This window comes from Pan paniscus, chromosome 2 (genome assembly GCF_029289425.2).
Source record: "Pan paniscus chromosome 2, NHGRI_mPanPan1-v2.0_pri, whole genome shotgun sequence".
Taxonomy (NCBI): domain Eukaryota; kingdom Metazoa; phylum Chordata; class Mammalia; order Primates; family Hominidae; genus Pan; species Pan paniscus.
In genome coordinates, this window is record NC_085926.1 from 111,560,378 (window position 1) to 111,585,510 (window position 25,133).

At 40.0% G+C, this 25,133-nt stretch overlaps 1 protein-coding gene across 5 annotated transcripts in view; it reads left to right on the forward strand.

Moving 5' to 3' along the window:
• Positions 1-25,133, forward strand: part of SIDT1 (SID1 transmembrane family member 1) — a 96,624-nt gene that overhangs the window by 32,340 nt on the left and 39,151 nt on the right. For 4 of the 5 annotated variants that reach the window (XM_034957108.3, XM_034957106.3, XM_055110284.2 and 1 more), the window contains exons 2-9: positions 1,112-1,233; positions 2,232-2,402; positions 11,600-11,645; positions 15,293-15,394; positions 16,046-16,129; positions 18,091-18,178; positions 19,379-19,450; positions 19,858-19,951. In XM_034957108.3, coding sequence (XP_034812999.2) covers positions 1,112-1,233; positions 2,232-2,402; positions 11,600-11,645; positions 15,293-15,394; positions 16,046-16,129; positions 18,091-18,178; positions 19,379-19,450; positions 19,858-19,951 — 779 coding nt within the window. Of the gene's footprint in view, positions 1-1,111; positions 1,234-2,231; positions 2,403-11,599; positions 11,646-15,292; positions 15,395-16,045; positions 16,130-18,029; positions 18,179-19,378; positions 19,451-19,857; positions 19,952-25,133 lie in introns of those variants that run through there. The other variant, XM_034957109.3, reaches the window with a different exon arrangement.

The following is a 25,133-nucleotide window of genomic DNA, read 5'->3' on the forward strand; positions in this document are numbered from 1 at the left end:
GGGCAGATCACTTGAGGTCAGGAGTTCGAGACCAGCCTGGCCAACATGGTGAAACCCCATCTCTACTAAAAATACAAAAATTAGCCAGGCATGGTGGTGCACACCTGTAATCCCAGCTACTTGGGAGGCTGAGGCACGAGGATTCCTTGAACCTGGGAGGTTGCAGTGAGCCAAGATCATGCCACTGCACTCCAGCCTAGGCAACAGAGGGAGACTCTGTCTCAAGAAAGAAAAAAAAAAAGAGAGAGAGGAAGAAAACACCAACACTATCTAAATCCAAAGTTACATTCACTTTCCTGTCTTTAAAATAACCATAATAGGGTTAAATTATTGGGTTGATATGTGTGTATTCAGAAAGACCCACAGTGTTACTGATATAAAAAAGCATTTTGTGTCAAGGATTGATTTATACCTTAGAGCAAGGGAAAGAGAAGATTACTCAGCCCTGTGATGTCTGTTCTGGGGAAGCGTCATGATTTATTGTTGGTGGGAACATCAGGCCATCTGTTAGGCTTTAATAAAATGTGGTCATAACATTTTGATTTGAAACACAGAATGATTTACCAACCCAAAATTGAAGTTTTTCAGCAATTGAAGGTCTCATGGGATTTGTTTTTGAAGGAGGGTGGCTTTGTGTGTGTTGTTTTATTTTTAGATATTTGTATCTTTAGCATTTATATTCAAATAAGAAGAAAAGCACATCCGTATCTTTCTTTTTCTGTTCTGGGTTCATTCTCAAAATCTTGTATTGCCTGCTCCGTTCAAATTCCTCAGCTTGCTGTTTGAAGACTTTATAATTTGGTCTCATCTAAAATTAACTGAATCAGAATTTTGGCAGGTTGGATTTAGGCATCATTTTAAAAAATTCTCCCCATGCAATTTCAATGTGCAATCAAGGTTGAGACCCACTCTGGTTACAATATGAATGAGGAGAAACAACTGGGGCATTTGGATTACCTATCATGAGAAGCAAATATCAGAAATTAAAGTGTTTCTGAGCCTCACATGGCAACTATGGTGTGTGTGTTTGTGTGTGTTTGTGTGTGTGTGTGTGTGTTTGCATGTGTGTATGTGCACGTTTTGCATTACCTCTTTCTACCCTGCCATGCAGGTGACCGCCGTGAGGGTGTATGTGAACAGTTCCTCTGAGAATCTCAACTACCCGGTCCTTGTTGTGGTTCGCCAGCAGAAAGAGGTGCTGTCCTGGCAGGTTCCTCTGCTCTTCCAAGGACTGTAAGTGGGTTTTCTCCCAGGCAACTTCACTATGTTTAGTTTTCTTCAATGTCGTAGAACTTAATTGGTCTTTTCCCTATTGAAAGGAAAAATCAGACATTTGGAATGTCAAGACATTCTGCATACGGGGTGCAAATAATGATCATGGTGCATGCCCTGACCTGTTCGCTCTGTTCAATTATTAGATGAGCACTCTACCTAGATTGGCCACACCTAGAAGAGCTTTTACCATTTTAAAAACATACCGTGATCCTCTGTAGCTTTGGGGTACTGGGTCAACCAATAGCCCTCCAATGGGCTATGTCTAGCAGTTAACATAAGTGAGTAACTCTTCCCTTGTTCTTCAAAATGCCCATCGTGTGTTTGCATTCTTCATTCAATAATATTTATTGAGCCCTATTAAGTGTTGGGTGCTGGAGACACAGCAGTGGAAAAACAACAAAGTGCCTGCCCTCCTCGAGTTTCTACTTTTTCAGGGGAGAAGTGTATAAGATACTACTGCACTAATAAAAAAAACTTGGAAGGCATGCAAAATGGACACATAACATTTTTTTTAAAGGTTGAAGAACTCGAGGACTGAAATACTAACTCTGTTAGCTTTGACTTGGACTCAGGGCTTTCTTTACTCTCTACTTTAGCAATAGCTTGAAGAGATGAAAATGGAATCAGCTGGTTGTTTTATCATGACAGTTTCCCCATCAAATTGGATATTTATTCCTCATTGAATTAGGAGAATGGCTTAGCGTAATGTAGATACCGCTTAAGTGAACTAGTCAGCACAGAACAGTCCTCACATCCCTGTTATTATATCATACAACCCAATGCCAACAACACTAGTTCTAAAATTACTATTGATAGTTCCAGTCTAAAATTCAAAACATAAGGACCTGAAAATGAATTTGGAGAGAAGCAAAATGAGATAGGCTCCTTTCCCTGCTCATTCACTGAGTCCCTTTCTTGTCCTTGTTTATTTTTTTCCCCTATATTGGCTGCTTCAGATACCAGAGGAGCTACAACTATCAAGAAGTGAGCCGCACCTTGTGTCCCTCAGAAGCAACCAATGAGACGGGACCCTTGCAGCAACTGATATTTGTAGATGTCGCATCCATGGCACCCCTGGGTGCTCAGTACAAACTGCTAGTTACCAAGCTGAAGCACTTCCAGCTCCGGTAAGCGGGACTTTCTCTGTTTACCTGTCTGTGTTTCCTGTGCTTGTGGATGCTCAATTCATCTTCCATCCTTACAGACTGGTACTCTGGAAGGAAATTATCCACTTAGCATATGATTTTAGCACTTCCCGAACTCTCCTGCCCATAACTGAGCAGCAGGGCCTTAATCTATACAAAAGAGTGGGAGTGCAGAAGGTAAGAGTGGTTGACCTCACAGGTGAATCTGTTTACAGGGATCAGTGTGAGGATCCTGTCCAGCCTGAAGTATAGGCAAGAATGACTGGTGACTAAATACTTTTGTATTCCCAACCAGTGCCACACTCTTGAAGAAAGTTTTATTTTAGTTCTAGGGAAGACATTAAGCTATTTTTCTTGTCCTTATTATTACTCCTGTTTTCTCCTTCCAGGTTAGTAACATAGGTAGGAATGTGGCTTTGTCCTTTCTTGGTATGACTAGTATTATTTTCCCCGTTTTTAAAAAAACTAAAATAAACAGGCAAGCTCATCAAAAAAATAATCATGAGATTTGGACACTTCACTAAAGAAGCTACCCAAATAGTCAAAAAAACACAACCTCATTAGCTATAAGAAATGTAAATTAAGGCCGGGTGTGGTGGCTCACTCCTGTAATCCTAGCACTTTGGGAGGCCGAGGCAGGTGGATCACGAGGTCAGGATATCGAGACCATCCTGGCTAACACAGTGAAACCCCGTCTCTACTAAAAATACAAAAAATTAGCCAGGCACGGTGGCGGGCGCCTGTAATCCCAGCTACTTGGGAGGCTGAGGCAGGAGAATGGCATGAACCTGGGAGGCGGAGCTTGCAGTGAGCCGAGATCGCGCCACTGCACCCCAGCCTGGGCGACACAGCAAGACTCTGTCTCAAAAAAAAAAAAAAGAAAAGAAAAAAACAGAAATGTAAATTAAAACCATAATGTGATTCCATTACAACTACCAAATTGCTATAATTTGAAAGGCCTACATTCCACTCCTTTGATGTATACCCAACTCCTAGATATCTCATTGTGGTATTCATTCAGTGGGATACTACACAAAAATAACAATGAACAAACTATTGCTATACCCAACAACATGGATACATCTCACAATGTTGAGAAAAAGAAGCCAGGCCAGGTGCGGTGGCTCACGCCTGTGATCCCAGCACTTTGGGAGGCCACGGCAGGTGGATCACCTGAGGTCAGGAGAGCGAGACCAGCCTGACCAAGATGGTGAAACCCCGTCTGTGCTAGAAATAAAAAAAAAAAAAAATTAGCTGGGCATGGTGGCAGGCGCCTGTTGTCCCAGCTAATCCGGAGGCTGAGGCAGGAGAATGCTTGAGCCTGGGAGGTGGAGGTTGCAGTGAGCCGAGATCATGCCAATGCACTCCAGCCTGGGTGAAGGAGTGAGACTCCCTCTCAAAAAAAAAAAAACGAAGCCAGACAAAAGAAATGTATGCTATTTTATTCCATTTATATAACATTTAAAGGCAGGCAAAACTATTCTGTGATGTTGGAAGTCAGAATAGTGGTACCTTTGGGGAGGAGAGAAGTACATGGCTATGTTTGACAATAATTTATTCAAATATATGCTTATAACTGCACACTTTTCTATAATACATGTTTGTTATATTTCAATTAAAAAGTTAATTTTTTAAAAAATCAGAATATTTCAAAATCGTATATGTCACTGTTTTGCAGCTTATTTTTCTGATCAGAAAGTTTGGTTCTACAGTAAAGTTCTCCTTAAATTTAAGGCAGTTTATAAAAACATCTGTAGCCAGTAGAGTTGCTAATAGGACTCAAATATTTATCTTGGTCCTCTCTACCCTCCTTGACATAGTGTTATACCCATACAGAAATGTGGACAGATAAATGAATGAGTGGTCAGAAGGATGGAGAAGGAGTCACAGCATTTTTTCTCAAGTCCCTCCATTAATCCTGGTGTTGAAAAAGGTGACATGATAATTTTAAGAGCAAAGAACACTCTATCCTCCACAAGAACAAGGAGAAAAAGATTCTCTGGTGAATAAGATCCACCCAGAGCAATTAAATCAGAGGCTGTAGGGGAGAGGTTTGGGCACTGGTAAAGTGTTTAAAGTTCCCCAGGTGTTTCTAACATGCAGCCAGTGTTGCGAACCACTACCCTAAAACGATTTCTAAATATGGTGCTTCAGTTTAATTTAATATATATTTTTTGAGACCGAGTCTTGCTGTATCACCAGGCTGGAGTGCAATGGCATGATCTTGGTTCACTGCAACCTCCACCTCCTGGGTTCAAGCATTTCTTGTGCCTCAGCCTCCCAAGTAGCTGGGATTACAGGTGTGTGCCACCATGCCCGGCTAATTTTTGTATTTTTAGTAGAGACGGATTTGACCATGTTGCCCAGACTGGTCTCGAACCCCTGGGCTCAAGCGATCCACCCGCCTCGGCCTCCCAAAGTGCTGGTATTACAGGCATGAGCAACCGTGCCTGGCCTAATTTAATAATTTAAAAATCTACTTGTGATATTTAACCATATGGGAATACACATTTGATGGGAGTTACACATTTGATGGGAGTGATAACGTGTTACAGTACTTGCACAGAGTGCAGTTTGAACTGCAGAGAAGCCTTGCCTTTATCAACTGATCTGTTTTAATCAATCAATCAAGTGTCACCTGGTAGCAGCGGCAGTGTCACTTGGTGGTAGCATATTTGAATTGTAGGAATGGTCTTCTGTAAGGTTAATTAGAACCTTTTGAGAACTGAATTCTGTGAAAATAAAGTCATAAGGTCACAACTGTAGCGAGTGTTAATGAATTATTTGCACGCTGGTGAAACTGCAAATCTATTCCCTCATGTTGCTTTCTGTTTTTACCTCATAATATGACTTAGCCTCAGCAACCAGACTTTAAGAGCATTTCAAAATCACTATTTACACACCAGCCTTGCTGGTAACCTGGAACCAGAGGATGATGGTAATGAGGAAGAGCTGAGGATTGTGATGAGAACTGGGCTCAGGCATTGAGAGAAACACTGAAGAAGTAATTCGAAATCTCTAAGATTGAAGTTTATATTGTATGTTTTTGAGTGGCAGCCTATAATGTATATGGAACACATTTTGGGAACTTTTTTCCCCTAGAATCATACATTTTAAGAACTGAAGGATCTTTGGGAATCTAATCCACCTGCCTCATTTTTACAGATGAGCAAACTGATGCCCAGAGAAGTTAAGTGACTTGTTCAAATTCACACAGCTAGGAAAGGGCAAAATCAAGACTAAATTGTACTTCTGACTCCCAGTTCTGTGCTCTTCTCGCCATAGTGAGCTATTTCTACTTTCTAGTTAAAACTGTCCTCCCAATTGTTTGTGTTTCTCTAAATATGTCTCTCAATTCCATGAAACATTTATTTAAATCCAACTTTACTAGCAGAGCACAGTGGCTCCCGCCTGTAATCCCAGCTACTCAGGAGGCTGAGGCAGGAGGATGACTTAAGGCCAGGAGTTCAAGACTGGCCTAGGCAACATAGTCTCTAAAAAATTAAAAACCAAAAAAATTAGCCAGACATGATGGTGTGCGCCTGTAGATCCAGTTACTCAGGAGGTTGAGGCAAGAGGACTGATTGAGCCCAGGAGTTTGAGGCTGCTGTGAGCCATGATTGTGCCACTGCACTCTAGGCTGAGCAACAAAACGAGACCCCATCTCTGCAAAATTCCTTTAAAATTGAAACAACTCTACTTTAAAGCATTGCTTGGTGCCATCTACCTATCCTCTGCACACACACACACACACACACATAAACTGTGCTACTACTTTTTTTCTACACTCCAGTGCCCAGGTGTTTAGTATTGCTAGAGTGTGAAATTGCAGGCAGGCAACAGCAGATGGCCACAGAAACAGGCAAGCCTGTGATCATGGCGTAGGAGGATCTTAAGAAGGGGCATTAGGAAATTTAAACATCTGTAATCCCAGCACTTTGGGAGACCAAGGCGGGCAGATCACCTGAGGTCAGGAGTTCAAGACAAACCTGGCCAATATGGTGAAACTCCGTCTCTACTAAAAAATTCAAAAACTAGCTGGGCATGGTGGTGCACGCCTGTAATCCCAGCTACCTGGGGGGCTGAGGCAGGAGAATCACTTGAACCCAGGAGGCAGAGGTTGCAGTGAGCTGAGATTGCACCACTGTACTCCAGCCTGGGCCATAGAGCAAGACTCCGTCTCACAAAAAAAAAAAAAAAAAAAAAAAAAAAATTAAACAGTTGTCTATATTGTGATAGTTGTGTGGAGAATGGATTTGAAGAGGACAAAACAGGATGCAGAGAAGTTAGAAGGCTGATGCAGTGGTCAAGATAAATAATGAGGAGGTGAATTGAAATATTAGGAGAGGTGAAATTGCTGAAATTTTATTAGATATGAGGGGAAAAAGAAAAGAGAGAGTCAATAATGCAAGTGTAGCTTGTAGGTGGTGGGGCCACTAAGAGAAAATGAGAATTTTGATAAGAAAAAGAACAGATGATAACTTCACTTTGGGACAGGTTGGGTTTGAAATACAGATATCTGGCAAAGTGATGGATGTATACTAACATGACACTTAGGGGAGAGCTCTGAGTTACAGTTAGGCAGACTAGTGCAGTCTTCAGGAACACATCTAGAAGCCTGGTCCACATGATGCCTGGGCAAGACAGGGTTACAGGAGATAGGGCTGGAGAAACAGGCAGTGCCCAACTTTGATCTTTAAGATGTTGGATGCTAGACTATGGAGTAGAACTTCATCTTTCAGATTATGGGAGCCATTAAAGGATTGTGAGCAACAGGATAGCATTCAGAGATCTGATTTCTAGAGATGACATGAGTGGCAGTGTGGAAGAGGAATTACAGAGAGGAAAGATGAGGGACAAACAGGCAAATGAAAAGTTATCTGAATGGAGAAGAATAAAAAATGATTAGAACTGGAATGTGTATGGCAGCAACGAGGTTGTAAGGGAGAAAACGAGTCAAATAGTACACATGGAGATAATTCATAATTCAGCAAATATATGTGGCAGAATAAAATTTATAGTCCTCCATGAATACTTGCAGCCTTCAGCCCTCCTCTAGCCTTCTAAGTAGGGATCTTGAGTCTGTTTTAAGAGGAGAGAGTGTGTGAGTGAGATAGCTCAGCTACTATGCTGTGAAAAGTAATAGATTTTTTGAAGAAATGGGTGGATAAGAGAATTTTAGGCCATTTTGCTATGTGTCATACTATATAATTACCTTTGGTATTTTGGAGGAGACCACAATAAAGATTTACATTCCTTGTTTTTTTTCTCTCTTAATGATGCTGTACTGAGCAAACATGGTGCTCCAGGTGGTGGCAGGTTACTTTTACATTAATAGAATGAGTAGGACCTGGTAATTAATCAAATGTGGAAAGCGATAGAAAGGGGGTAGTCCAACATGATTCCTACAGTGATGTCAGAAGTCTGGTGAGGTTTACTGACAAAGGGACATAGTAGGTCAGGATCAGGGAAGTGACAGCACATTCCCTTTTATCATGTGGAGTTTGAGGTGCTCAAGGGATGGTCAAGTGCAGAAGCCCAGCAGGGGATCACTATTCTGTGACTGGGGCTCAGGAGATGGCCCTGGGCTGGACACAGGGACTTGAGATTCACTGGCATTATTGTGGTATTTACAGCAGCTGGATACACATTGTAAAACGAGTTGATCAAGAACAAGGCTGTGGGTAACATTCTCATTTAAGGGATGATCTGAGAAACTGAAGCTATCATAAGGGGCTGAGTAGACACAGCCAGAGGTGTGGGAGAAATCCCTGGGGGTTAAGTCACTGGATTTAGCGATTAGATAGTGCTATGGTCTCAATGTTTACGTTCCCCAAAATTCATATTGAAATCTCCACAGTGATGGTACTTGGAGGTGGGGCCTTTGGGAGATGATTAGGTCGTGAGAGTGGAGCCCTTGTGAATGGGATTAATACCTTTATGAAAGAGTCCCCAGAAAGGCCCTCTGTCCTTTACACCACATGAGGATGCAGTGAGAAGGCACCATCTATGAGGAAGCAGGCTCTCATAAGACACCTTGATCTTGAACCTGCTAGCCTGTAAAACTGTAAGAAATAATAGATTTCCATTCTTTATAAGTCACCGAGTTGACAGTATTTTTGTTATAGCTGCCTGAATAGGCTAAGACAGGAGGTGACTCTTACCCTTAGCAAAGGAAATTTCAAGGGAGTGGTGGAGAAAGAATCCTGATAGCAGTGGGTGGAGGAAAGAATGAAAGAGAGATAAACATGGAATACTCCTAGAAGCAGCTGGTTTGTGAAGAGAGGAAGGACATAGGATGACATTAAAGGATGGCGATCCAGGGAAAAGGGAGGCATTTGGGTGGGGTGTTTGTTATTTATTTTGAAAATGGTTGAGACTAGAATATATTTATAAACAAAGAGGTAGAAAGGCAGATTAAATTCATAGGAGAGTTGGATATTTGTAGATGCGAAGTCCCAGAGAATGATAGAAAGAATGAGAATTAAGTACATGAGTGCGGAGTTTATACTTAGACCAGAGGAATGAAGGGCAGACGGTTCCCAATGACAAGAAGGTCGGTGGGAAAGCTACAGTCCTGAAGGGAGTTCATAGCAGATGGCAGAAGGAGATAATAGGGAATGATATTCTGAAGTTCATAGTTCAAGTGAATAATAGGATATCATTTCCTTCAACAAACAAAGGAGGGGCTTTGAATGCACACTGTGCTCTGTGCTAGGGGCTTGTTAATCAAGATGAGTAAGGTGCTGTGAATCTCACAGTCCTCTCTGGTGCTCACCTCAAAAACTACTAAAAGTTTGTCCTGCCTCTCTTTCTATGTAGTCTTTTGTCCCATCCCTTTTCTTTTTCTTCTACTTGATTACTCTCCTCTCTGTATTTCTTCTCCCTCTCTCTACCCCCGACCCATGGGCCCCTTACTGCCTCTTCTCCTGACTCCCCTATCTGCACCCCCATCTCTCAAGTCCATGGGTTTCTTCTCCCTTCTCCCTTTTCTTGAAATAGCCAGCACAAGGAAACAAAATTGTTTTTTAGCCTCTTATGTTTAACAAATAAACATAACATAAACATGTTAAAATGTGTTTAATTTTTAAAACAAATCAGTTGAAATTTTTATACTTCTTTCTCTAAAACTAACAATCCATGAGCTTCAGTTAGCTTTGTTCTGTTGTCAATGACCCCTAACAAAATAAACCTTCCCCACCTCTGTTAGGGTTCATGTGGAAGGAAGCAGAATATTTCATCTGCAACAGATACAATGTTTATTTTGCACATACTGCCGACTCCATGAGAAAGAGAGGACATAAATGGTAGTCTTAAACACAGTAACATGTTTTACAAGTTTGCATGCATTGTACTAGCAAATAAAACATAAAGAACAAGAAAAAACAGAAAGTGAATATCAAATCTTCATACATTTAGTATTATGACTGAAACTCAAATGATGGGGAAAATTAAAATCTCTGGCAAAAAAAAATGGGTTGCTTCTGCAAATTTCATGCTGTCATGAGGAACCCATGGACTTGAAAGATCAGGGTGCAGACAAGAGAGTAAGGAGAAGTCATGTTGCCAGCCAAGAAAATCATGTCTTCTTTGTTCTCTGATCTGGCAACAAAGAATTGAAGGTCTCATGTTGCCCTGGTAACAGCGGGAGACACTCCCAGACTGCTGAAAGGGCTCTACCCAGCCCACACACAGTGTCACAGGTCCAAACTCTGGCCAAGGACTCTCTGGAGCAGAAACATAACTGGGTTTGACACTCACTTTAGCTTCTTTAGGTGACTTAAGGACAGAAGTTTTCAGTTCTGCTTCAGAAGAACCAATCCTCAACATTGATTATGATTTCTGTTGCAAGTAGATATATACAAATTACATCTATTGTTGCGAGCTAAATTCCGAGCCCAGCCTGATGACAGCCTAAATTGTGGTCATTACCTTTATAAATAGTGCTCAAATTTTATGACTTCTAAATAACACCTCTAATTATACACCTCTTGCTTAAATGTCTTGAAATGTCCTTTCTAAAGAAATCATTACTTTTAAAACAGGTATTTAATTTTTATGAAAGAAAAATTAGAGTGGAAAGAAAAAAATCTTCAGAGAGCCCCAGGGGGTGGAGCTGATGAGAAATCCCAGAAGTTCAAGTTCAGATGCCCAGAAATGCAGGGCACGTTGGAGGGGCAGGGGCACGCACTCCCAGGTGCAGCGTTTCAGCAGCCTGGGGATCTGAGACTGCTGTGGACTTGTGTGCATGATCTTCATGGCTAATGATGAGGCAAAAGCCAGAAAGAGCAAAAGCCCAAAGTAGTCCTTATAAAACTATAGAGAAGACCACATTTGTCTTTGTGACAAACACTTGAACTGTTTCACAGATGCTCACAGCAGACAGCCCTCGATACCACCAATTTATGCTTCCTAACTCTTCACACTCTCCTTTCTTCAGTGCCTAGATCATTGCTGTCTTACATGGAAGAATGAAAGTATCTACTAATGTAATTCACAGTAAATTACCAATTGAAGAGAAAAAAAACCTCATTATATTCTTTTGGTGGTATTTATGTTTTAAAGGAGGGTCTTGGAAGGCAATGTCTAACCTAAACGGAACTAAATCTTGGGGAATTTCAGCCAGCATGGCAGGCAATCGGGGAGCTATTAGGGGATGGTCAGGGCCTGCTTCTGTCCCTAGGCACCATCCCATGTGGTTATCTATTCACTGTGTTTGGTAAAAGGTGACCCATTTTGCCATGGGTCTATCAAAATTATTTTGAAATGTATCTACATTATCCAAAAGGACCTTGAACCTGGGTTTCCCCTCTCTTTCAGCCCACTTCGGTTACCTAAACCCTGTGCTTGATTGTAAAATCAAGCACAAGAGAGTCCCAAGGCAAAAGTGGCTACAAAAGTAAATAAACTACCTTATATAGATATGGCTTCATGGATATTTAAAGATATAAAAATAATAATCCCCTTTCCCAGTTTGGTCATTCTTGAGAGTTGAAACCACCAAGTCCCCATGCAGTCTACTTTGTCAGTTTCATGGGACCAGAACTCCCCTCACCAAGGGTGAAGCTCTCCTTGAGTCTACTTTAAGATGGCTTTCTTTTAAATAAATAATTTTTGATCACTAACTTATGCTTTTCTCTCACTTTTCCCCTTTCCCTTCTGCCACTTACGTTTCTCAGGACAAATGTTGCCTTTCACTTTACTGCCAGCCCCTCTCAACCTCAGGTAAGTGAAGGGGTTCCAAGAGTTATCAACATCCTACCTGTTGGTGTTGCCTGCCTGTTAGTGAAACCATGTTACCCTGGTAGAGTTAGCGTGTGGTGTTGCCCTTGACCTTTCACAACTTGAAGTATATTTGTATTCCACTTTATTCCTTGTGTTACTGGAATTTTGGACACAATATTTAATCATATCACCTTAATTGGTATAAAATGGGTGGCATGCTATTTGTTTTCAGGTGTTCGTTGGTTCAATCTTCATTGAGAAAATCGTGTGCCCGCTATGCACCAAGAACATTGTTAGACTGCACCCGGTGCTGGAGACACAAAGGTTAAGAACGGAGAGACACGACTTCTGCCATTATGAACCTGATAGCTGGGAAGTGGTAGTGGGGATAGATAGTAAAAGGCTGACACCAAACAGATGCACAAATAATTAATTGACCTGGAAATACAACAAAAATAAGACATTTTAATGTTTACAATGTTATAAGTGTAGTAAATTAGTTTCTCCTCTCATAAAGAAAGAGCCAGAATGTTGACAAAAAACATCAGGAGAATTAGATATTTGTGTTGTGCTCTCCATTAAACCATAACCACAAATAGAATAAATACATGAAAACTTGGATTAAGTCAGGCTGTTTTTCTGGTGTCATTTCTAGCTACCTTCCTTTTTTCTTTCATAAGCTTCTGAAGACAAAACTCTATATAATAGCATGTTTGAAACAAGTTTATTTGTTGTACATTTTCTTTAGTCCATAATATAGCTTTGGTTATAAATAGCTACTTAGGTTTTGCTTTGGAGTAGTAAAACTGGGATTAACATGGACTTGTTGTAAATATACTACAAATACTGCTGTGCTGGTAAATAGTTAACAACTGGTTCTCAGAAAGAAAGCCCTGATTTGTAGCATTTGCCCATTTCTGTGGTGTAAATACCTCCACTGTGGCTGATTTTAAGCTCCCACTGTGATGTCACTGAACAGCTGGGAAGTGACTAATGCACAATCAGCTCTCCCAAGCCTGAACGAACCAACTCCAATCCGCTTTTAAACTACCTGTCTGTAAAAGTCTCTGCAATGCATGTATACTGCCACCCAGTGGCAGGAGAGGGCCAAAGGCCCTTGATATATTGCCCTCAACATTTATTGACAATTTAATTTCAAGAAATATTTTAAAAGCACTAATTACTAGGTGCAAAGAGAGAAACCCAAAGTAGAAGGGGAATAGGCCGGGCGCGATGGTTCACGCCTATAATCCCAGCACTTTGGGAGGCCGAGGCAGGCGGATCACGAGGTCAGGAGATCGAGACCATCCTGGCTAACACGGTGAAACCTCGTCTCTACTAAAAAAATACAAAAAATGACCCGGGCATGGTGGCGGGCGCCTGTAGTCCCAGCTACTCGGGAGGCTGAGGCAGGAGAATGGCGTGAACCCGGGAGGCGGAGCTTGCAGTGAGCCAAGATTGCGGCACTGCACTCCAGCCTGGGCGACAGAGCGAGACTCTGTCTCAAAAAAAAAAAAAAAGAAGAGGAATAACTTCCACTCTAACTACAGGAACTGTATAGTCTAACAGTCCTGTACAGAGCTATAATAAATATGATATACTGATCAGGTGTGGTGGCTTGCACCTGTAATCCCAACACTTTGGGAGGCTGAGGCAGAAGTATTGCTTGAGGCCAAGAGTTCAAGACCAGCCTGGGCAACATAGCAAGACCCTGTCTCTACAAAAACCTAAAAAATAAAAAATTAGCCGGGTATGGTAACTTGCATCTGTAGTTTTGACTTCTCAGGAGGCTGAGGCAGAAGGATCACTTGAGCCCAGGAGGTCAAGACTACAGTGATACATGATTGTGCCATTGCACCCTAGCCTGGGTGACAGCGTGAGACCCTATCTCTGAAAAAAAAATTTAAATAATTTGTATCTAAACCCCAAAATGGAGTAAAATATACTTAGAACAAACTAATAAAACAAAACAAGTTCCTTGATATCTACGAAAGGTTTACTTTACTCTTAACTAGTCTCATTTTCACCTATATTTTGTATCCTCTTTGATTACAGGAAATATTTTCTTTTTCTATAAACTCACCCAAACGGTTGCACATTCTCAGATAACCTGTGTCAATCACTGTTTGCCTCTATTCCAGGAGTTAGAAGCAGGTTGCAGAAACTGGGGAGGTAGCCAGGACCCAGATAGTGATTTTTCAGCCTAAATTCCTGCCATTGCTTTGGGTATTTGTCATTCGCTTCTTTCTGGTAAAGGTAGATTGTCAGGCAGGGGTCAAAAACATTTATTTGGGGTTTATGGTAATTTGCAGATAAAATTGTTAATACTTTCAGTGGGTGTTTATTGCTTGCACAAAACCAATTACTATCATATATGGGAACATATATGAGGCTCATTATTGCCAACAGTAATCATAGTAATGCTCTTGAGTTACACAGTATGGGTTTCCTGGGAAACAAGAACACTCTTGGAAATTCCATGCTCCTCATCTTTTGAAGAGCCCTGTATTATATGTATTTGAGTCAAGCTCCAAAATTAAGTGGGTTCTTGGGGGTATTGCCATCTGTTATAAGGTGTGAATAGACTTCCAACTGCATCATTAATGACACTCTTTAATTCTGAGATAATTTTTCCCCATCAGAAAGCTTTGGATTATTAAAAAGGATTCCATTTTTATTGTCCTGGTACTCAAAATAGGGTTAGGAAAAAAGATGTTGAAATACAAAGTTAAGTTTTAACTTGTTTTGCCTCTCTGTACATGATAGATTTATTAGAGTCTTCATTGGGAGCCTGTTTCGGATTTTGCTTTTCTCAAAATCTTAATCGTAGGCTTAATATAACTTCTCAATCAGTTATCATATTTTATAATTATTTGGCAGAATTCCCCTTTCTTCATCATTAAGAACAAGTTTACAACTTAGAGTTAATACATTTTTCCAGTGGATTCATAATCTACATGGGTAAATAGTACAACCTCTTTCAATTAAAAATGTTTCCTAATTCTGGTGTTACTTGAAAAACACTTTTAAAAGATACCTCAGCCTGCCCACAATTGTGAACGTATTTCTGGGGACTCCACATGGGGCTTGGTCATTGAATCTCTGTATGTTCTCACTATATTCCAGCCAGCAACAAGTTTCTTGATCAAAAGGGCAAGGGGGAGGATGAGTCTAGTGCTAATTCTTGCCTATGGGAAGGTGGTTAAAATTATTGAGGAACAGGCTTATCTGCTTTTCAATATGGAATTTTCATATGTCACATTGACCACACAGAAAGAAGTGAATCTTATCACATGTTATATCTCACTTATCCTTAATTTAAAGGGGGCAGGATGCTTCTTAAACAGGAAACAAACTAAAGTATAGCAAAGTTTAGTTGAGAAATAAATGACTATTTCTTTTACCCTAGAAAAAGGAATAGCAACATTGCATAAAATGGCTGTTTTGTCTTATTTACTGCTATATTCTTAATGCCTGGCACAGAGCCCTGCGCAGATTTAGTTTCTCAATATGTATGAGATGAAGAGCTGACTGAATTCATTAATGGAGATTCACGGAGATTTACGTATAAATTTTGTGCCTAATAGTAGAGGAAACAATCCCATTCATGTAAATATAAATCATGTCTTTCTTTTTCTTATTCTCAGTATTTTCTATACAAGTTTCCCAAAGACGTGGACTCAGTTATCATTAAAGTGGTGTCTGAAATGGCTTATCCATGTTCTGTTGTCTCAGTCCAGAATATCATGGTGAGTGCTGATAACTTGCCAACCTTCTACTATAGAGCATTATATTATTCCAGAACAAATGAAAGAGAAGGGTGGAAGCATGCCATCCTCTTACTGTGTATCTCCCTTCCAAAACTACTAAACAATATGAACAGTATCTGTGAGCACAAGTGGGCAGACTGTGTTTGCAGACACTAATTTGGAGTGGTAAAGAATAGTTAACTCTTCACCAAAATCAACAAAGCAAAGAAGGAAAGGAGGGAGGAAGCAGGGAAGGATTGTAACAAGGAACCAGGAAGACCAAGTTGTGGGCTCCGCGAGAAAGCTAAAATTGAACCCTACCATTTGTTCTGCTTTTAAATTTTTATTGTAACATTCGGTTCTTTCTGTCTCCTGAGGTGTTAATGAAAATTGAAAAAAGTGTTATACACTTTAAGACAATATTTTTATAGTTCTCTTCAATATAACATGACTTTGACTTTAGAGGACGAGGCCCCAAGTCTTAGGAAGACTATGTCATGACTGTTCAAGGGGGGAAACTGCCTAGTTTCTGGTTAATAAGGATCCCCTGCTCTGTGATCCAAGCAGAAAGATGCTGACAGGACCTATGTGTGGCATGACATTGCATGACATTATGGATGCTTTCCTTTTTATTCCTCATGCATGCTGCAGTGCCCGGTGTATGATCTCGACCACAATGTGGAATTTAATGGTGTCTATCAGTCCATGACCAAGAAAGCTGCCATCACGCTACAGGTGAGACATTGCTTCTGTGGGCATTATTGCCAATGGTAATGCTCAATAGATAGTGTACTGACTGGGCCAGCATCCAAAAGGGATGGCCATCCATGATGTGCCTAGGATCTCCTTCCTTTCTGATTGGTTTAAAAACTAATATGTCTGGCCAGGCGCAGTGGCTCACACCTGTAATCCCAGCACTTTGGGAGGCCGAGGCGAGTGGATCACCTAAAGTCAGGAGTTTGAGACCAGCCTGGCCAATATGGTGAAACCCTGTCTCCACTAAAAATACAAAAATTAGCTGGGCTTGGTGGTGCACACCTGCAATCCCAGCTACTCAGGAGGCTGAGGCAGGAGAATCTCTTGAACCCAAGAGGCAGAGGTTGAAGTGAGCCAAGATTACAGCACTGCACTCCAGCCTGGGCAACAAGAGCAAAACTCCATTGAAATCAAAGCCTAGGTGATGGTAGACAATGCTACTGTACCAGGTGCCTCTTTCCCCTTGACAATTATTAGGAGCCCATGGTGCGATGGGACGTGTATCTGACAGATTGCTCAGAGAGGTAGGGCCAGAAGATTTCAGTCTACTCATTGGGGGTACCAATTTAGGGTGAAGTTGGTCAGATCCATTTAAAGCAATTAAACATATTCTAATAATCTATACCAGTAACAGTAAGCAAATGAGGTCTTCAATTCTGAACAGAATGGACAGATTCAAAAGAATATGGACCATATTTGTACAGCAGCTTATCTTATGATATTTGTAATTATTATTTCAATCGTAATTTTATAGCAAAAATGTATACATGTCATGTAACCATATTTTCAAGGAGATTCTGTCCCTGCTTTGGGGGAGGTACTTACTTAAAGTACCTGCAGCGTGATCTGTTCCCTAGGGTAAGGTGATACTGTTTACTGAATAATAAGGCAAGAATGAAGAGAAGTTAATTATAATTTAGGTATGAGACCTAAAATTTTGTCAGGCTTTAATTTTCAAAGGCTTCAGATTTGATATCCCAAATATCTGCTCTTGTTTTTCAGTATTTCTTTCTTTCTTGGCATCCCGCATTATGTGGTCCCAAATAAAAAAGAACAGAAAAATAACTATAGTAGGGAACTTCAAATTCTATTTCATCCAGGACACTAAATTAATAAAGGGCAAGCATATCAGTAACTCTCTTCCCTGGATGTGTTTGGCAATAAATTGTTACTTCTCTTTTGGGGCCTAACCTTTTGGGCAGAGGTTGCAGTGAGCCGAGATCACACCACTACACTCCAGCCTGGGCGACAAGAGCAAAACTCCTTCTCAAAAAACAAACAAACAAACAAAATGATTTATGGCTATGCCTGAAATAAAAAAAATAAATAAATAAGCCATTTTCTCAGTGGGCTGAACATGACACCAGAAGTTTGGGGATGATTTTTTTTTTAAGTCTGGGTTATAGAACTCTAATGGACCTTAAAGTTCATCTTGTCAACCACACTTCATTCATGGATGAGGAAATGGGCACATAGAGAAACATACTTAGAGTAACTCAAAGCCAAGATGATAACTGAGTCCTTTGCCTCCCTAATCTAAATTATTTATTTAACTGATGAGTGTGTCCATTTTAGAAAAGTGATTTATCATTAGATTCTAAAATAAAAACAACATGTAAGCATTAGTTATTAAACATAGGCTATTCACATATTATTTATATGGTGCTTATTATAGTTCTAAGCTCTCAAATAGGCACAAAATTGATTGAAATCAGAAATGTATATCTATTTACCTTAATTTCTTGGATGTAACAATTATCTTAGAGTGGATACTCTGGAGTAAATCATGGGTATGTGAAAGTCCTTTCCAAGGAGTTAGAGGGCAGGGGTGAACTTTATTTTTCTTCTCTTTCCTCTTTCTTTCTGCCCCTACCCCCAGGGACTTTCTCCCTTCTACCTCTTTCTTACCGCCTATCATAAGGTTGTTATGTCTTATGCAGAAGAAGGATTTTCCAGGCGAGCAGTTCTTCGTGGTATTTGTGATAAAGCCTGAAGATTATGCCTGTGGAGGATCTTTCTTCATCCAGGGTAAGAGCTAGTGAGGAACACTTGGCTGCTTAGCAAAACCTGAAGGAAGGGAGTGAAAGGGAAGCTGAAACCTCCTTTCCAGTTCCCACTAAGCAAGGGTTGGTTCCATCATCATGACGGGAAAGGCATCTGAGAGATACCTGAGAAAAAAAACAAAAGATAAAAAGTAACAGATCTAAAGGTATTATTGATACTACAAAATGTCATTTAGTACATTTCATCTTTTTGAAGCATTGTATTCCCTCAGACCATGGAAGATAAGTTCACTCGGTTGGCCCTTTACTCAACAAATATTTGCTACCATGAAGTAATGATCTTACACAGCGATCAAAGTCCATTTCTTAAGATGGGGTGGTAACCAGTAGCCATGGAGCTACTTAATTTATCAGTAGTCATCATTTCCACAATGATGGACAAGAAAAATTCAGCATTCTGCATCTCAGTTGCCAAAATTATACCTTGAAAAATAGTAAGAAAGCCAACTGCTACAACTTAGCCCAATAATAAGGGGTTATGGGGGCTCTTAGGCATAGCACAAATAGTTATGGTTAACTACCCAGTAGCTACCTTAAGGGCAGAATAGGCTGATGATTGAAAACGTAGACCACTAGCCAGTGATTAATCACATGTGACCAACACAAAGTGTGTTTACTGTTGAGTGTAACATCATTTCCTTGATATTAATGTTTAGGTGAAATTTCTCCTAGTGTGTTCTTTAACCTCTTAATTACATGGCTCCAAAATTTTGCCAATGTCAAATATTCCTTGGTAAACTACAAGCCCTTTCATGACTATGTAAGAGGGAAAAATTTGCACTGGCTAGAAACATACAAGCCAAAGGAAGAGGTAGCTTCTGTTTTCACAGCTGTTTTCTTCACATGGCTGTGGATATCAGGGGAAGGGTCCACCCCTCTTCATTGGAGAAGGGAGGCCGCAATCTTATTTGCATCTGTTAGTGGTACCAAAATGCACACAAGCAAAGGCCAAATTGAGAGTCTAATGATAGTCTCCTTAACCAAAAGGGATTTCTGATGGTTTGAAGGTTTGGGGGTTACATATTCCTCCAGTTCTTGCTAAAATAAGATTCAGTGATCAGAGTTAATTCTGGACATTTTTTGAACAACAGTTTAGATAAGAGACCAAAAAAAATCATTATCTGATTCAATGTGCTTTGTTCTTTTTTTATTTTTTTTAAACCAGAAAAGGAAAACCAGACCTGGAATCTACAGCGAAAAAAGAACCTTGAAGTGACCATTGTCCCTTCCATTAAAGGTCAGTGTTGGCTCCAGAATGCATTGAAGAGATTCCTGTGTCAGAAAATCAGTCATATAATTTGATATTACTGTCATCCTTCCAGAGAGAATTGTCATAAGAAAACTAAAGTATATTTACCTTAGAAATAGAAAAGGGAATCAGAGCATTTTGTTAAATCCCTCCTAAAAAGAAAGGGACCTCAATCGTGAAGTCCCTTCCCAGCTTCTACTGGGAAGTCATCGCTGTGAAAGGTAGCTGCTGTGGATAATGTCTGGGGACCTCCAGTAGCAGTTTTGCTGTGAACAAAAATTTATTAGGACCTAAGAATCAATATGATGGAGGGGGCCCTTTAAGCCATCCTGTCTCAGATGGAGTCTTCTTTTCTGCAGAGGATGACCTGACCAAAGTTGTTTCTCTCCCTTCAGAATCTGTTTATGTGAAATCCAGTCTTTTCAGTGTCTTCATCTTCCTGTCCTTCTACTTGGGATGCCTGCTTGTTGGGTTTGTTCATTATCTGAGGTAGGTCAATCTTTTCTAGAAATGTTAATTCCCTGTGCCTGTCTCTGTGTAACACTTGCAGCACAGACTTGACAGATATATTGACTGGCTTCAAATCTCCCTCAGCCATTAGCAATGTCACCTTGGATACCTTGTGACCTTGGAGATGTTGCTCAACTCTCTGTGCTTCAGTTTCCTCATCCATAAAGTGAGACAATAATTTACCCCACAATAAGTACAACTGCAGCTTTTATATCAATAACACACACATAATAGGTGCTGGTAGAGTGTTAGTTATTTTCATAGTTAATTAAAACTCAACAAAAAGGCAACATGTGTATTTTTTAAACCAGAAAATACTCACTGTAGATGGTCAGTTTATCCTAACATGGAGATTTAGAAACAGCTTTAAACATTCTATCAAAAAGTAAATGTAATGCCTAAAATAAATCTTGAGGTGCAACAAAGAGCAGGAGTAATGTTCTTTGATACAGCATTACCAAGTGTTTTCCTTCTGTTGTAGCATCAATTTTCCAGTAAAATGTCCCTTGGAGGGGGAAAGGAGGTAATTGTGCTGTAATTTGACCAAGGAAATTTCCCTTGCCAAGAGTTTGGAGCCCCTAATGACACAGGGCTTTCCTTCCCTCTCTCAGCGGGGTTGAACCTTGAGAATTCCATTCTTTGTGGCGCTCTCTGTGAAACAACTACAAAAGAATGGCAGGAGATTTACAGTAAACAAATGTTCTTTCTCTTCTTGAACATGTAAAGAAAACAAAACCAGCATTGAGTTTTGAGACTGTTTGCAAAATGAACTCCATCCATGGAAAGACTTCATGGCTACCTCAGTGATACAACTACGTATCTTAAGAATATGGGTCTATCTCCTATTCAAAAAATAACTGCCTCGATGACCTGTATGAAACTTTTGAGTTCAGATATTGCCTTGAAAAACAGTAGATGACTGCTGGCCAAATCTGGGACAATTTGAACACCAAAATTATTAAGAATAATGAATTATAAACCATTGGAAAAAATAGAAATGTATGAGTCCCTGTTGATAAAGGAAGGAAGGGCCTAAACACCTGTGGATACACATTCAGCGATTCAACAAATTTATGAAAACAGCTACCCATTCGGGAAAGGAGCCATTAGCAGATACTGATAGTAGAAGGGAGAAAGAACTCTTGACCACAGCAAAATGCCAAAAGCTGGCTGGTAAATATGGAGGAGTGCTGGAGTTGGAAAATCATCATTTTGCAAACATTATGTTAAAGACTAGATTTGCTTAAGAATCATCGATGAATGCCAAATCTAGGGTGCAGAAATCTGATGAGGATGAAGATGTGTGCATGGCCTTAAACTGTATCCTCACAAATTGCTTAGTAGTTAAAGTGGAAAAAATAGTAGATATATAGTAAGAAATCAAACATATTGACCGGGTGATCAAAATTAATATCACCAAGGAGAAGATGGACATTGTGTGCCTCCAGATGTGACACTCTGAGAAGGACACAATGTCACTTTTGTAGCATTCCAGAAACGCATATTTGGAATCTAATCATGTGGAAAAATTAGACAACCTCCAATGATAAACATTCTATTAAAATGTGTCATAAAAGACAAAGAAAAGTTACATAAGTATTCCAGATTGAAGGAGACTAAAGATATGTTACAACCAAAGACAATACCTGATCTCAATCAGGATTTTACATTACACTAGCAGAAAAATATTCAACAAAGGACATTATTGAGTCAATTGACAAAACTGGAATACAGATAGTAGATTAGATAAGAATATCACATCAATGTTAAATTTGCTGAATTCGATAACTATATTGTGGTTATGTAAGAGAATTTTTTTTGAAATATTTAGGAGTAAAAGTTTAGGTCTTGGTTGTATGCAAGTTACTTTCAAATGGTCCAGGAAAAAAAGTGTATATGTGTGTGTGTGTGTATCTTGATACATATATATCATATATATTACATCTTTATGGGGAGGTGAGAATGATAAAAGCAAATGAGGTAATAAGCTAACAATTGTTTGAATCTATTTAAAGGATATATTGGTATTCTGTGTTCTTATTCTTGCAACTTCTCTGTAAATCTGAAATTATTTTCAAATACAAGTTAAAAACAAAAACCCCAGGCTACAGGTGAATATTATACCTGGAAAGTATACATTAACTGATTAGCAGCTGAATTAATTTATCGAATCAGAGTTACTAATATTTAGCAGGTGCCTGCTGTGTGCCAGGCTCTGTGCTCTAATTAACTTCTTCTTGATGTTTGTTTACAAACTCCTTTTAGTGTCATACTCTTCCATTCACTAAAAGAAAACAGCATATGATACATTTGAAAGAAAGCATGGTTCCATTTGCCTTTCATGGCAGGCGCTCTAAGTAGATTATCTCATCTGATGCCCCTCAACAGTGGGTACTGTTATTATCACCAAGTGACAGTTAAGGAAATTGAGGCACAGAGGGATTAAGCAATTTTACGAAGAATTCACAGCCAGTAAATGAAGGAGCCAGGATTTGAACTCAGGCAGTCTGGATCCAGAGCCTTAGGCCTAAAGCAGGCTGATCAAAATGGGTCTAGAGTGGTCAGGCCCTATGAGAGATGACAGTGCTGACCAAGAATGCTAGACCAAAAGCCTGGCACCCCAGCAAGGATCTAAGTTGAAAAAGGGTCCAAAACACTTCCAGTTTTGCCTTGGATGAGTTCCAATATCATGGAAAGAAGTTCCTCTGTTATGCCTGTCATAGGAAGACTGTCTCTAATCCTGATGTTTTAGATTTTAGAAAACAGGAGTGTTCCTCATTAGTTAGCTAGTATAGTTAACATACAAACAGACAAGTTAAGCTAATAGCTGGTTATCAATCGCTCTAAAGTTGTTATTTAGCCAACTTAGCCAAGCACAGTTTTTCTAAGCTGTGGTATAAGGCTCTATGGAAACTTCTAGCCGCAGATTATTTTGCTACGGTCAAATGCACAGCATAGATTTTTCCAAATATAGACAAAGTGGAAATAGAAATCTGGAGATGTAAGAACTATTTGGCATTCTAAATAGAAGAATAGACTGAGGAAAAAATGCTAATAGGAGAACTTTTCCTTCATTAACTAAGCAAAATAAAAAGTTTTCTGTAAAACCATGTGAAGCTAGTCATCTCAGCATAATGCCAGTTACTTGATGAGTCCCTTAAACCCTATTACGAATACCTATGGGGTTTGTGGTACGTGCTATGAGATCAAGATAAAAAACATTGATCAGAGACATGGCCCCTGCCATCAGGGAGGTAAGAATCCAAAGTGTCTTCATACTGTATTAGCCTGAAACTAAACACTATTCCCTTCCCATCCTCCAGCCTCAGTCCATTCAACATGCGTTTATGAAGCCCTCCACAATGAATGTGCAGGCCCTGGGTCAAGCACAGCATACCTGTTCTCTTATTTGTTCTTCACAATCACATTGCCAGACATTGAATCCAAACTGCCCAATCCAGAATACTCATCCTTCCCGTTGATTCTTGTATTCGTTATCTATTACCACAATAATGCTACATTAAAAAAAAAAAAAAAACTTCAGTGGCACACAGAAATACATATTTAAGTTTGCTCACAAATCTATGGGTCAGCTGGATGGTTCCGCTAATCTGGGCTGGGCTGAGAGATCCCAGGTGGGTGTGATGAGAGAGTGTGGTCCACTGACAGATCAACTAAGAGCTAGCTCTTCTGGGCTGGCCTCAGCTGCACTTGTCTGTCATCCTGAAGCAGGCTAGCTGGGGCTTATTTGTTTCCAAGACAGACAGCAGAAGAGTGCAAGGCCTCTTGAAGATGCAGATTCGGAATTAGCACAATGTTACTTCCCCCTCATTCAATTGGCCAAAATAAGTCATGAGGGTAGTCTAGATTCAGGAAATGAAGATGTAGACTCTACCTTTGGTTGAAAGAGCTGGATATAAGGTGAGGTGAAGCCATTTTGCAATCAATCTAGCACAGTCCTCATTTGCTATTTTTTCCTTTATTCACTAGATACCACCTGCCTTATCCTAGCTTTGTAAATCATTTAACTCATCTAATGAAAAATTTTGTCAGTTCCAGAATCTAGTGCAAACTTGGGTAAAGTCTGTGAATACAAACACATAATCAAAACATATCATCTTCTATGAGTACATACAATTGCTTTCCAGTCAATTGTTAACTAAAATTATTAAAAAGGAACTTCACCACAGCCTCTTTTGCCAGCTATGAGAGTCAGGCCAAATTATAACTTCTCTCCCTTTTTTTTTTTTTTTTTTTTGAGACAGTCTCTCGCCCTGTCATCCAGGCTGGAGTGCAGTGGGATGATCTCAGCTCACTGTAACCTCTGCCTCCTGGGTTCAAGCAATTCTCCTGTTGCAGCCTCCCCCGTAGCTGGGACTACAGGCACGTGCCACCATGACTGGCTAATTTTTGTATTTTTAGTAGAGACAGGGTTTCACCATATTGGTCAGACTGGTCTTGAATTCCTGACCTCAGGTGATCCACCCACCTTGGCCTCCAAAAGTGCTGGGATTACAGGTGTGAGCCACTGCGCCTGGCCAACTTTTCTCCTTAATGATATGCGTCATTCATTCAATAAAAATTTAGTGATCATCTTCTATGTGCCAGCTATATCCTAGAAGTTGAAGATATATTACAGTGAATGAAACAGTATAGATCCCTGCTGTGATAGAGCTTACATTTTACAGGGAAGAAATATATACAAGCAAGTAAGCAATTAATAAAGAAAATCATTCCAGTTCCTGACAGAAAAAACACAGTGGTATGATAAAGAACGATTGCATTGGAGAAGCTGCTTTAGATTAGATTTGATTGGCAGGGAAGTCCTCTCATAACCAAGACCTGAATGGCAAGAAGGAGCCTGCCATGTAAGGATCTGGGGAGAGAATGACTCAGGTAGAGAACAAAAGCCAAAGCCCTCTGCCATTCAGGAGTTTGGTGTGTCTAGGAACAAAAGAGCTATGAAGAGAAGTTCTTCCACCAAACATACCAAAATCAGGATATGCAACTTCTAGAGTTCCCATCTGGAAGTAATAAGAGAATGTATCAAAACATGGGCACTTCTGGTCCCCAACTTTCCTCTCACACCCCTCCAACCTCATTTTGAGAGAATAATTCACATTTTAATTTTTGATGGCCATTCCCAAATGGTATAGTTTGT